Here is a 12,586-nt window from a genome sequence, read left to right as displayed (position 1 = left end):
GTTCTAACAGTGAATGAAAATTATTTTTTACATTTTTCTATCCTTACAGAAGTATTTTGTACAGTCACAATCAAGAAATGCTTTATAGTTTTTCATCTTATAGTTGTGTGCATATATTTCTTTTGATGTGCAGTTGTAGCATTTTGATTATGTGCTATAATAATATGTAATCGGTTATTCACAACTGCCACTTTTTAGTAAAAGACCAAAGTCCCTGTTAAAAATCTGAAAGTGCAATTATTATTTAATTTATTTTTTCTTGTGAACTGTCTCACGAAGGTCAGAACTCTATGTAAAAATTTCTCTTCAATGATTTCACTATTTTAATTATCCTGGAACAATCACATTAATAAAAACTTCAGTACTTATTTTAATTGCATGTCTTAGGAGACAGAATTCAAGAACTAATTATTTTGTTTTCTCTGAAATATTTTCTGCTCAGTAGCATGGGAAAAATATGATTCGTAGTTGCTTAAAATTCAGAGTAGTAAAATTATCTTCCAAATTACATAATTGTTTTCTTTATATAGGACTTTTCTTTTTGTGAGAGATGGGAACCCAAATAAACGAAATGTGCACAATGAAACTTCTATGCACTTGCTTTGTATGGGACCTCAGATTATGATTCCTGATGGAGCTCTTCAACCTCGCCTGACAAGACCTTTTGAAGATGATTTTAGAAGAGCAGATTGTCTACAGATGATTTTAAAATGGAAAGGAGCAAAGCTTGATCAAGGAGAATATGAAAGAGCTGCCATTGATGCTGTTGATAACAAAAAAAATACACCTTTGCACTATGCTGCTGCCTCAGGAATGAAGACTTGTGTAGAGGTAAAAATGCATACATAGGTAGTCCTTGACTTATGAACACCGTTGGGACCAGAGTTTCTTTTGCTAAGGAAGGTGGTTGTTAAATGAGCGATGCCTGATTTTACAGTCTTTCTTGCTATGCTTGTTGAGCAAATCATTGTAGTTTTTTTAGTGAATCACGTGTTGTTACATGAATTAGCTTCTCCCATTGACTTTGCTTTTTGGAAGCCAGTTGGGAAGGTGACAAATGACCCCGGGTCTCTGCAACTGTTACAAATATATTCCAGTTGTCAGAGTCAACGGGGGATATTGTGACAACTATGTGTAAGAACTGGTCATAAGTCAATATTTCCAGTGCAGTTGTAATTTCAAATGATCACTAAGTTGAGGACTACCTGTAAATACTTGCTGAAGTGAATAAAAAACATATATTTGGCACAAAAGATAGGCAATGTAATAAATTATGAGGCAGTGTTAATAATTTAAGAGTATTAAAGAGAGCACTAAAGAAACACTACATCAAGAACTGTGTTTTGTATTACATTTTTATACATTTATATCGTGCTTTTCTTCTGTGATAGAATTACAGGTAACGCTCCTCAAATTTGGAATGGGGCTCCATTCAGTCGCTGTTTAACTTCAACAGATTTGCTTCATCAAGCACAGTAGCTATTCTTAAAATACCTTATGGTATTCCATATGTTCTACTATCTTAGTTGTAGAAGTGTAACCTCTGAATTTAAACTTAAATATCAATTTTGAAATGATTCTTCAAGTTGCATAGTTACCATGGAGAAGCCAGGAATACTTCAGTGTTCCCAGCAGGCCTAGAATTTCTTGTTACGTTATACTGATGTCATTTCCTTATCGACTAGGTTTATTTAGCCAGGGTGGGAGACCTAAAAGACCTGAGAAAGGGCCAAGATTTCAGTCTGATCACAAGATTTTTAAGGCTAAATTTTTATAATGCTCTTTATGTGAGAATCACTTGAAAAAAGCAAAAAGATCCTGTTTATGTAAAAGATAATGCCAAGCACTATTATTTGCCAATGGCTTGTGGAAAAAAGTGATAGTGCTAAAAATAATGTTTGACTAAAAGTAAAATTGTAGATGTGGTGGCTCAGTGGCTAAGAAGCTGAGCTTGTCGATTAGAAAGGTCGGCAATTCAGCAGTCTGAATCCCTAGCGCTGCATAATGGAGTGAACTCCCCTTACTTGTCCCAGCATCTGCCAACCTAGCATGTAAAAATGCAAGTAGAAAAAATAGGAGCCACCTTTGGTGGGAAGGTAACAGTGTTTTCCATGTGCCTCTGGTGTTTAGTCTTGCTGATCACATGACCACAGAGACATCTTCGGATAGCGCTGGCTCTTCAGCTTTGAAATGGAGATGAGCACCGCCCCATAGACCTCGAAACATCTAGCACATATGTGTGAGGGGAACCTTTATCTAAAATTGTAGAACGGATACTGAATGGTGGTAGCTACAGATTACATGAGCTTAGATTGATAAACCATACTATTATTAGGTGTTTGTTTCTTTATTCATGTCAGAAGCATCACAATTAAAATAAGGCATACTATATGGCATAAAATATAAAGTACCAGGTTAAAATATGTACTAGTTAAACAGATCTTGCCCCGAAACTAGCAAAATTAATTGCATAGAAATGAGCACCTCATTATACTTTGGGTACTTCAAGTATTGAAAGGATTAGCCAGCTATAAACTGTTGCCCAGGGGACATCTGAATGTATTAACAGCAGGTGGAGAGTCCTTTCATGTCTCCCATTACTAGAGGAATTACAGGCTTTTAAGTTTGAGCATAAGTACAACATGAATGATATATCTAGCATGATTTATGCATATATATTGATGAACTGCAGGAGAAGACCAACCCTCAGTTGCAGTGCATGAAGTTACTTGATGCTATATTGAATAAAAGTTAGAGCACCATTTAATCTAATATTAAACACTGGACCCATTCACATGTAGTATGAATGCTAATTAATTTTCTGCAAAAATGGGGCACTTTGGATTTTCAAAATGAGCATGGCAATCTTGGAATTAACCAATTGTTATAATTTTTTGAAACAAAGAATTGTACAAATGTTCATTTATATTTTTTTTCACATCCTCTGCTATAAGGGAGAGAAAAAATAAATGACATAATGGCTAGTACTTCCTAGAAGTTAATTGCTTGTTAGCACTTATAAGAAGATAGCTGATAAAGAAAGCGTTCCTTAACGGGGGAAGGCTTTGATCTAGGTTGAAAGGAAAAAGGGAGTTTAACTAAAGTTAGAGCCTGCAATTTCTGTATTCCTGTTTCCTATCTAATAATGAGTGTTTTCACAAAAGAAAAAGTTGGGGAGTGAAGGTAAATCCAAGGTTATCTAAAATCCCCTTTCCATTCCATCACCTTATTCATGAAGAGAACATATTCTTCAGAAAGACTATAGATTGCTCAGAGATTACATCAAGTACCAGACTTGGTACTTGGACAGATTTCCGGTAATTTCCCCCTTTCCCCCCACTTCTAGATTTTGGTAATACTAGCCAGGTCTGCTCTTTTATGCATAGTGAAATTGTGGAGGTCGGGCATTTAATAGAAGCTCAGGAGCCCCTGGAATCCAAATATCTGAATCTGGCTCTTGATGTGAAGTTTAAGAGCCAGAAGGAGAGAGTCATACAAGATATGGAAACTGCTTTTCCCAAGAGCACCCACCATACCTACTTTGCCCATTGCAATCAAGGTCCTTTTCCTCCATGACCTCCTTCATCTCCTAGCCAAAACTTTTGTCTCTCACAAGAGAGAAATTTGGTAAAGGAACACTCAGCCAGTGATTTCAGGCTTAGATCAGCTGCTTAGGTGCCATATCTTGCTCTCACCATTAACAGGAAGCCCTGACAAAAATATTGAAATTTGAAGCCTTTCAGGAAACAAGCCAAGATCCCAAAGTCCAAAGCCAGTGCTGTTTCCAAAGTCTCTTGTAAGGAGCAGTTCGTAGGACATTAATGCAGATATATAGTAGTTCAGCAGTGACATTGTCCCAGATCACATTCCAGACTACAATAAAAAAAGATTAAGCTTCCAGAAATATTCTCCCAAACCACTTCCCTGAATAATCCAGATGAAGTTAATAGATAAAAACATAATTAGCCAATGGAGCCAAAGCTATGCCTGTAGCTGCCAATGAAAACCTTTTTGCTTTCTTAAAGCTCATGCTTGTTTCTACTCTGGTAAACTTAGACTTTCATGACACAGAGAGAGATTGTCAAAGTGTTAATTGCTAACTTAAAACTGTCCAGAATTCTAATATCAGGAATTAATCAACCATCTGGTTCCCCAGATAAAATTTACAGATCAGAGCTGTATTTTAAGCCATGGTGCCTAAACAGAGACCTTTGCAGGTTTTCTGCAGCAGTTCACGTGTAGCAATATTTTCATTCTTAGTTGAAAAACAGACCATATTCCAACTTACTAAAATCTTACAGCAACACATCAAACTTCTAAATTAACACATTTAGCAGCCACCTTAAATTTACACTTCCCTTAAACACACCTTAAATTTACACTTCCATTAAACACTTTGGTTGTACTTCCATAGTGAAAAAAAAGCTATCATATAAAGTCATTGTTTCATATTTCCCTACACTGCCTGAAAGTTTGTAATATAGTTTTTAAAAGATGTTTATATAAAAATGGGTTTTGAAATTTCTTGACTTTTTATAGTATTATCCATAGTATAAAAAAAACACTGATATTTCCATTTAATTTTTAGCTTCTTGTAAAACATGGTGGAGACTTGTTTGCTGAAAATGAAAATAAAGATACTCCCTGTGACTGTGCAGAGAAGCAGCACCACAAAGAGTTAGCTCTCAATTTAGAATCTCAGATGGTGTTTTCACGAGATCCTGAAGCTGAAAGTATTGAAGCCGAATATGCTGCTTTAGATAAAAAGGAGGTAAAAAAAAAGGAAAAATGATTTATATCAGCCAAATATGTATCCTCTTAATGTGCCTTTTATTAGAAAAAGCCTGAGTCACTAGAGAACTGTGTAATGTTTATCGTAAGCTCTTGGGCTTGTGTATTAGAATCACAAGGAGCTGCTTTAGAGCAACTAGATTTATGCATCTAACCATTGTATTCTCTAATAAACACAAACTGTTCAGAGTCTCTTGGAAATAAGGGTTCTTTAATGTGATTTGCTCCTTGTACCTTCTTTGAATTGACTATATCATGTGCTGAATTTACTCAAATTTACATTTGAGTAAATATTTACATATGTAGAAAGAAATATGTTCCAAATATCTGTACTTTATAAATACAAAATGAAACATTATTTAACCCAGTGGTCCCTAAGCTTTTGGTTACCAGGAACCAGTCTACTGGAGAGCATTTTTTTTTTTTGGGTGGATCAAGAGGACATGGTTTCGTGCACTGCCTTAATCCTGCACGTGCCCGAATGAGGCTTATCTTTGCTCAAATTGATTCCTGGCAGGCCATAAACTGGTATTAGTCTACAACAAGGGGATAGGGAATCCCTGATTCAACCTAGTATGCTAGCTACATTAAATGTTTGAGGTTTTTTATGGTAAATAGGGATTTTTCTCTTTTACTTTACTATTATTAGTAACTTTAAATTATTGCAGACTTAGTTTTTATATAGAAAAACCTTTTTTTCCAAAAAAGAAGATAAAGCAAGAGGGGTTATATTGCAATATAGAGTGTTGCAGTTCAACACTGGAAGAATATCAGCTATTGACATGCTTCTAATTGGTCAGACGTACAGCGTGTGTGGACCCTTTTTCCCATCTAAACCATTTGGCACATCTCAAAATGTGAAATTTGTCTTTTCTGTACTTTCTTGACTACATGAAGACTAGTGGTCAAGAATTTGTGTGCTTGTATACAAAACCAAACCAGGTAAAAACTAAAAGCAGCGTAGTAATTGCAAACCTGTATAATCTTAAGAAAGATATCTATTTCGTGCCTTGGGCTGCTTTGCAGTAGTTTTTTTAAAGTTCTGATGTGCATAACAACATTATAGTCTTAACTCTCCAATTTCTTTAAAAGAGTGAAAATGGAGGATCTACATTAAAAAAAAATGTATAATGATAGAAAATGAGGGGAAGAGTTAGTGTTATGCCCTAGTTATATATAACATAATAGTTTATTGTATAAATTAATGCTTTCTGAAAGACTCAATAGGAGAATAAAAGATATTGATGACAAGTTGAACAAGCTTTACATTCTAGGAACCATTTTTTTTTCTTTTTTTAAAAATCTGAAAAATAATTGTTGCTCTATTTATGCTGAAACACATGTTTGAGCACAATGCATGTCTATTCTAGTGGTTTTGAACCTTTTATTAGTAAATTGGTTAAAAAATGAAAGTCATAACCTCAAACTCTTATACTGACTGCATGCAACTTTCAATTTTAGCAATGTTCTTCTAAATGTGCCCTCACCACCATCAACGCACCAATTTGCATTAAAATTTTGTTACAAGATTTTGGTTACAAGACAAGTACGCATTTTATAGGGGATTGTTTGGGTTCTGTTTTGGGCCTGAAATCTGCATTGGCCAGGATGATAGTGCATACTCAGCGAAGCTATATTTGTATAATCATGACCAAACTTTTCTCTCTCTCTCTCTCTCTCTCTCTCTCTCTCTCTCTCTCTCTCTCTCTCTCTCTCTCTCTCTCTCTCTCTCTCTCTCTCTCTCTCTCTCTCTCTCTCTCTCTCTCTCTCTCTCTCTCTCTCTCTCTCTCTCTCTCTCTCTCTCTCTCTCTCTCTCTCTCTCTCTCTCTCTCTCTCTCTCTCTCTCTCTCTCTCTCTCTCTCTCTCTCTCTCCACATTTGTATGAAAAAAATATTCAAAAGTAAAACTCATGTTAATATTTAAAAAGCTTTTTATTCTACTGTTGACTGAAATTGACAGGCTTTAATGGCTCTGAGGGCTTCAAAAATCATTTTGGGGTTCCTGGTATTGTGGGGGATTATTGGGTAGAAAAATGTGAAGGTTAGGTTGCCTTGAACAGTTGCCATAAAATTCATTTTAAGAGTTTTTATCTAGTTCATTTTGAAACCTACTTATAAATAAAATATTTTTATTACATTATTTCATTCCATCTCACAGCCATATGAAGGACTACGACCTCAGGATCTTCGAAAGCTCAAAGATATGCTGATTGTAGAATCTGCTGATATGCTGCAAGCACCGTTGTTTACTGCCGAAGCTTTGCTCCGAGCTCATGGTAATCAGAAACTATATCATTCAGCAAAACTTTAATAACAAAATATGTTTTTCCTCTGTTTTTCTAATAAAAATGACAGTGTTATAAACACAAATTGCTTAAATACTTTATTCCATTTTGCATTTCTAGTAATTTAACCCATTCCTTATGTTGCAAAGTATAAAATCATTTTAACGTTGATAGTGGTAAGATTATATTTAGTATTTTAATGATCATCATGAAAGAATAGTAATTTTATTAGAACCTGAGCACTAAATGTTGGTAATCGTTTTCCTCTGAAGCTGGATAGGTCTTCTCGTTATGAAATATAATCTAACAGGCATGTGAATTGCAGATGTACCTCTCATGGAATTCTTAGCTGCAAGAGAACGAAGTAGCTTGAATTGTTTATTCCTGCCTTGAAGAATAAAGTATATTAGATCAGAATAATCAACGTAATGCTAACAGTTCCTAAAAAGATTATAGCAAAAATGACAATTTATGTCAAATTCTTGCCTATTATTACAATCTAATTAATAATCCAGGGTAAGGTGATCATGATTTGGTTTAGTCACTTTCTTTAAGGAATTAACTCAAATTTTGTAGTTTTAGCCTAATTTACTTAAGGAAGTTCAGATGATTTATCTCATTTATGTGCAAGGTAACAATATTTTAAAAATGATCAGGGCTTGTAACAAATAAAACAGGGTGACTATAATCATGAATAACTGTAAATCAAACTCTATAAGATCTCAAATTCAAACGTAGAGCAGTTCATTCTCAAATTGAGAGTATAGAGGACTGTTTCTTACAATATTAATTGTAACTTCATTCATTTGGTCACATGAAATATGAATAGCTTGTATGTTAAAAAAAATAGGACTTCTCTATCTTTATTTAGGATTAAGCAGGACAACTATTTAGCTAAGCAGAACCAAAATTCTATTGTCTAAATCCTTTATGAAGATAATTTTGGAACCATGTAGCAGGTATATACCTGAGATTTGATTCTTAATTTTTAATATACAATGGTTATAAATCAGTGAATGAGACATGAACAAAGAGAAGGCTGATCAGAACTGAAGATAGGAATAAAAACACAGTTTTATCCTTTTTTTGTATCTATATATAAAACAATAAAATCTCACAAATCAATTAATAAATTGTTGAACAGCACCTAATAAAATTGGCTTTCTCATCACGGTTGCAAAATGTCAGAGTGTAGTCAAGTGGTCCAAATAAAAACTGAACTGAAAAAATTTATTATAAGCTCAAAAAAATTAGACCACAAGAGAAAATCATTTCTACTTCTGACAGCACTAAATCTAACCATAATACAGCATAACATGTAGCACAAATCCAATCTGTATTTTCTAAAACTAATGTATTTTTTCTTCAATGCCTAAATAGCTATGGGAAGTGTATCACTCTTTATATCCCCAATTTGGGAACAAGTTTGTCTTTTAGCTAACATAAAAATAAAGTTTGGTTTGGTCCACCCAGCACAACGTATATAATAGAAAAGTCACCTTTAAATTAAATTTAATTTCCAATGATTTCTTGGACACAACCATGTGTTTCCTTGACAACAAAATAAAAGCAGTTTATCATTGTCTTATTTCAGAAACCTTTTCCCCCAATTTCTTTGAATAGTCTGTTATCCTAGCCTGCTTATGTTTTTAACATCAACCAAGTAATTTTAATGTCAAGATGAATCTACTTTTTCTTTAAAATAAAAACAATTTTTAAAGTCAAACCCCATTTTTCTTTTAAAAACCTTCTTTCGATAGATCATTTAGTATTTTATCAGACAGAATTGCACTTTACATCTCTACTACACAGTCTTGAGAACTGGGAACCTGTTCTGAATGTATTGTGATTAGTCCTAATCTTATCTTAATTTTTTAATTCTGAAGATTTTTCTTCAGAATTACATATGCCCATGTTTATGTATAAGAATTTTTTAAAGATTATAACATCTATACTTTAAAATTCTATGACATTTTGTTGAAAGTTTGTTGCTATCCTATTTTCTTGACACTTTTTATTTAAGATTGGGACAGAGAAAAATTACTTGAAGCTTGGATGACTAATCCAGAGAACTGCTGCCAGCGTTCAGGTATTCAAATGCCAACACCACCTCCAAGTGGATATAATGCCTGGGATACACTTCCTTCACCAAGAACTCCTCGGACTACTCGTTCTTCTATCACTTCTCCAGATGAAATTAGCCTCTCACCAGGGGACATTGAGACAACTATGGTATGTTTTGTTCTTAAGATAGATTTCTAGAATGACACAATATTTTATTTATTAGATTTATATCCTTCATTCTGTAGTTGTGCTCAGGACAGTGGTCAATGTTCTCCTATTTTTCTCCCCACAATGAAAACCTTGTGAGCTACCTAAGGCTGGAAGAACATAACTGATTCAGGGAATAAGAAACGCAGACTCTGCTTCTCATCCACCATTTCAAATAGTATACCATACTAGCTCTCATTGTACAATAATATATTACTTGCACAAGTAATATTACATGATTATGCCACATTTTCAAGTTGTTAAATATCTCACTAATATTTTAAGTAGTTGCAACATTTTATTTCTATATTATGTAGTAGAATGAAATCTCACTTTTGATCAGAAAATTTTTACTATTAAACTGCAACTTTATCAGTCTTTCTTAGGCAATACCCTTATATGCAGAACCGAGCACATGAGCTGTAGTGAGCAAATGCTCTCTAATTGTACATTGAGATGCAGGCATCATCAGAGTTTCAGGTCAGCCTTCGCATTGCAGTCACAATGGGCATTGAATTGATGATTTATAGGCCAGAAAGCAATTCTGACCATCGTAAAACAACATGCTGCATCCCCCCCCCAGGTCACATGACTATTACGGATGCTTGTCAACGTATATGTTTTTATTTTTTTAAAAAAATCTTAATATAACTTACAAATAGAAATAAAAACAATGGAAAAAAGATTCAGGTAAAAGTTTCCAACCCCTAGGGGCATTTCTCATCTCTGTTTCATAGCCAAGGGAACCAGCATTGCCAAGAGACATTTCTGTGATCATGTGGCCGGCATGACTATACACCAAAGTTGTATGGAATGCTGTTATCTTCCCACAAAAGTAATATCTATTTATCTACTTCCATGTGCATGCTTTTGAACTGCTAGGTGAGCAGGAGATGGACAAGTAACAGTAGCTCAACCTGTCCATGTCACTCATGTCTCAAACTTGGGCTGTCAGCTTTTCAGATGACAAGTTCAGTGTCTTTAACTGCTGAGGCATCGCACTCCCATTAACAACAGAAAAAGGAGGTGGTGTAGGGGAGATAAAGTAAGGGAAAGAAAAGAAAAACAAAAAGCAGTACTTCCAATTTCTTACAATGCAGTAAGACCCATGATAGAGTTATATCAACTTTTTATTTATACCAAATAGTGAATACAGTAAAACAACTTGCTGAATGCCTCCAGTCACAAATCTATATTTTAAGTGCTTGGCAACCTGTTCACATTTATGTCCAGTTGCTAAGTGCCCTATGATCATGTGATCTCAATTTCCAATCTTTGCCTAGTTTCCCCAAAAAGTCAGTGAAGAAGCTGGTAGGGAAGGTTGCAAGCAGAGGGTACATTTGGGTTTTAGAATCAAACCCTCTGCATGCTAAGAGAGTTCATTTCCCCTCCTTACCCCATAAGGGGGAAAGAACTTAAAATCTGGCAAAAATGCTAGTGAATGAGCATTCTGGGAGTTTTAGAATGCTGGCATTTGCTAGCAATTTCACTCCCTTCCAGAGCCCTTCTGAGTTTTTTGGAATGGAGGGGTAATGCCAGAGAATGATAGCAATCTGAAAGCATATTGAAGGGTTCTGCCTTCATCTCCAGATCAGCACGGTCATTTAATGACCACCACTGAGAGAGCCAGGTTTGTTGTTATTGAGCAAAGTGGTCATATAGTGATTGACGTAATGACCATTTTGTTCAATGATCAAGATTATGACTCACAAGTGGAGGGTTATCTGTAATAGGGCAAATAGTGTTTTTTAAATAGCCGGTATGTATAAATGCAACCCAAATAAAGGAAGTAAACAATTAAACGCTTTCACATAAAACCTCATTTTTCTCCTTCTCTCTAAATGTTACAGATGCATATGACAGATTATTCAAATTCTGATTAAGCAGTAAGCATTGTTGCCCTCAGTAAAACTGGGCTATTGGAATAAAATCTACTGCAATCATGAGAGGTTAAAATATTCCTAAAAATCTTCCCTTTGCCTTCCCTTCCAATCAGTTTAAGACAAGGAAAGCAATGGGGAAGCCAGATTTGTTTAACAGTTGTGTGATTCATTTAGTAACCATGCAATTTGCTTAACAATTAAAAAAAGTAAAAATAGTTGTAAAATTATATCCCCATCATGAGATAACTCATTTTATGACTGCCCTTAATTACAATAGAAATTCCAATCCCAATTGTGGTTGTAAATCAAGGGCTTCCTGTGCTTTTAAGGAAGGAAAGATGAAAACAATAACAATGGAAATCCCTTTAATATTAATTTCATGATCTTTTTTGACTACCATTCTGTGAAGAGCAAAGAACTATATTTTATTCTAGTAGTTTTGCAGTAAGAGGTCTGATATTTGACAATTTACATAAAAATGTATTTTGCTGAATTTGATCAGTTCTATGGCTATTATTGTGTAAAATGTCCTTGCAGTTCCATTGAAAATTTGAATTTTAGTTTCTATTGTATGTAATCTAATATAATTCTATTGTATAGTAATTGTACTTAAATTTTTCTTATTCCTTTTCTGTTTCATCTCCCTCTTACCTTACAGCAATCACTTTATCTAATTTTAAAAGTCAGCCTGCTGATATTGTGGTACTGTAGACGAGAAAGACTATTACTATCTGGCCTTACATATATCAGTGAGAACATCATACTTTAATATGTCAAAGGTTTTTCATTATAATTGGAAAATCCTTTTGAAAAACAGTCCATTTTTAATGTCCCACACACACTTTCCTTTTTAAAATGAGTTATGGAATCATGCTTTTTTCATATTTGTCTTGTCAGTCAAGCATAAACACTCTATTTAAATATGTATAAATGGCCTCTGTATAAATGACGTAGGCTTATGTACTCTTGCCCCATTTAAATCATAACAAAAGGCAATGCTCTTGTTTTCAAAAGTTCCACAGTGCTCCAATTCCAGTAGTACATTTAACAACTCTTAAAAGTTAGATAGTGCTTTAAAAAAGTGATTTACGACCCAGGCCTCACACTTATTACCATTACATTGCTCATGGTCATATGATCAAAACTGAGGCACTTGACAATCGACAGTTATTTGCAATGATTACAGAGTCCCAAGGTCAGTGATTGCCATTTGCAATCTCCCCAGGGGTTTCCGAGAAGCAAAGTCAATGGAGCAAGCCACATTCATTAATGACTGCTTGACCACAGCAAAAAGAAAGTCATAAAATCAGGCACGACTCATACATCACTTAGCAACAGAAGTTCCAGACCCAATTGT

The 12,586-nt window shown here is 34.6% G+C and overlaps 1 protein-coding gene across 4 annotated transcripts in view; it reads left to right on the top strand.

The window, feature by feature from the left end:
- ANKIB1 (ankyrin repeat and IBR domain containing 1) overlaps positions 1 to 12,586 on the top strand; it is a 50,470-nt gene that overhangs the window by 11,489 nt on the left and 26,395 nt on the right. For all 4 annotated transcript variants that reach the window (XM_014052845.2, XM_014052853.2, XM_014052861.2 and 1 more), the window contains exons 3-6: positions 531 to 831; positions 4,589 to 4,771; positions 6,949 to 7,066; positions 9,099 to 9,307. In XM_014052845.2, coding sequence (XP_013908320.2) covers positions 531 to 831; positions 4,589 to 4,771; positions 6,949 to 7,066; positions 9,099 to 9,307 — 811 coding nt within the window. The remainder of the gene's footprint in view (positions 1 to 530; positions 832 to 4,588; positions 4,772 to 6,948; positions 7,067 to 9,098; positions 9,308 to 12,586) is intronic.

Source organism: Thamnophis sirtalis, unplaced genomic scaffold, assembly GCF_051295495.1.
Source record: "Thamnophis sirtalis isolate CommonGarterSnake01/CBP01778 unplaced genomic scaffold, rThaSir2_p1.2 scaffold_4, whole genome shotgun sequence".
NCBI lineage: Eukaryota > Metazoa > Chordata > Lepidosauria > Squamata > Natricidae > Thamnophis > Thamnophis sirtalis.
This window is presented reverse-complemented; position numbering and strand designations above follow the sequence as displayed.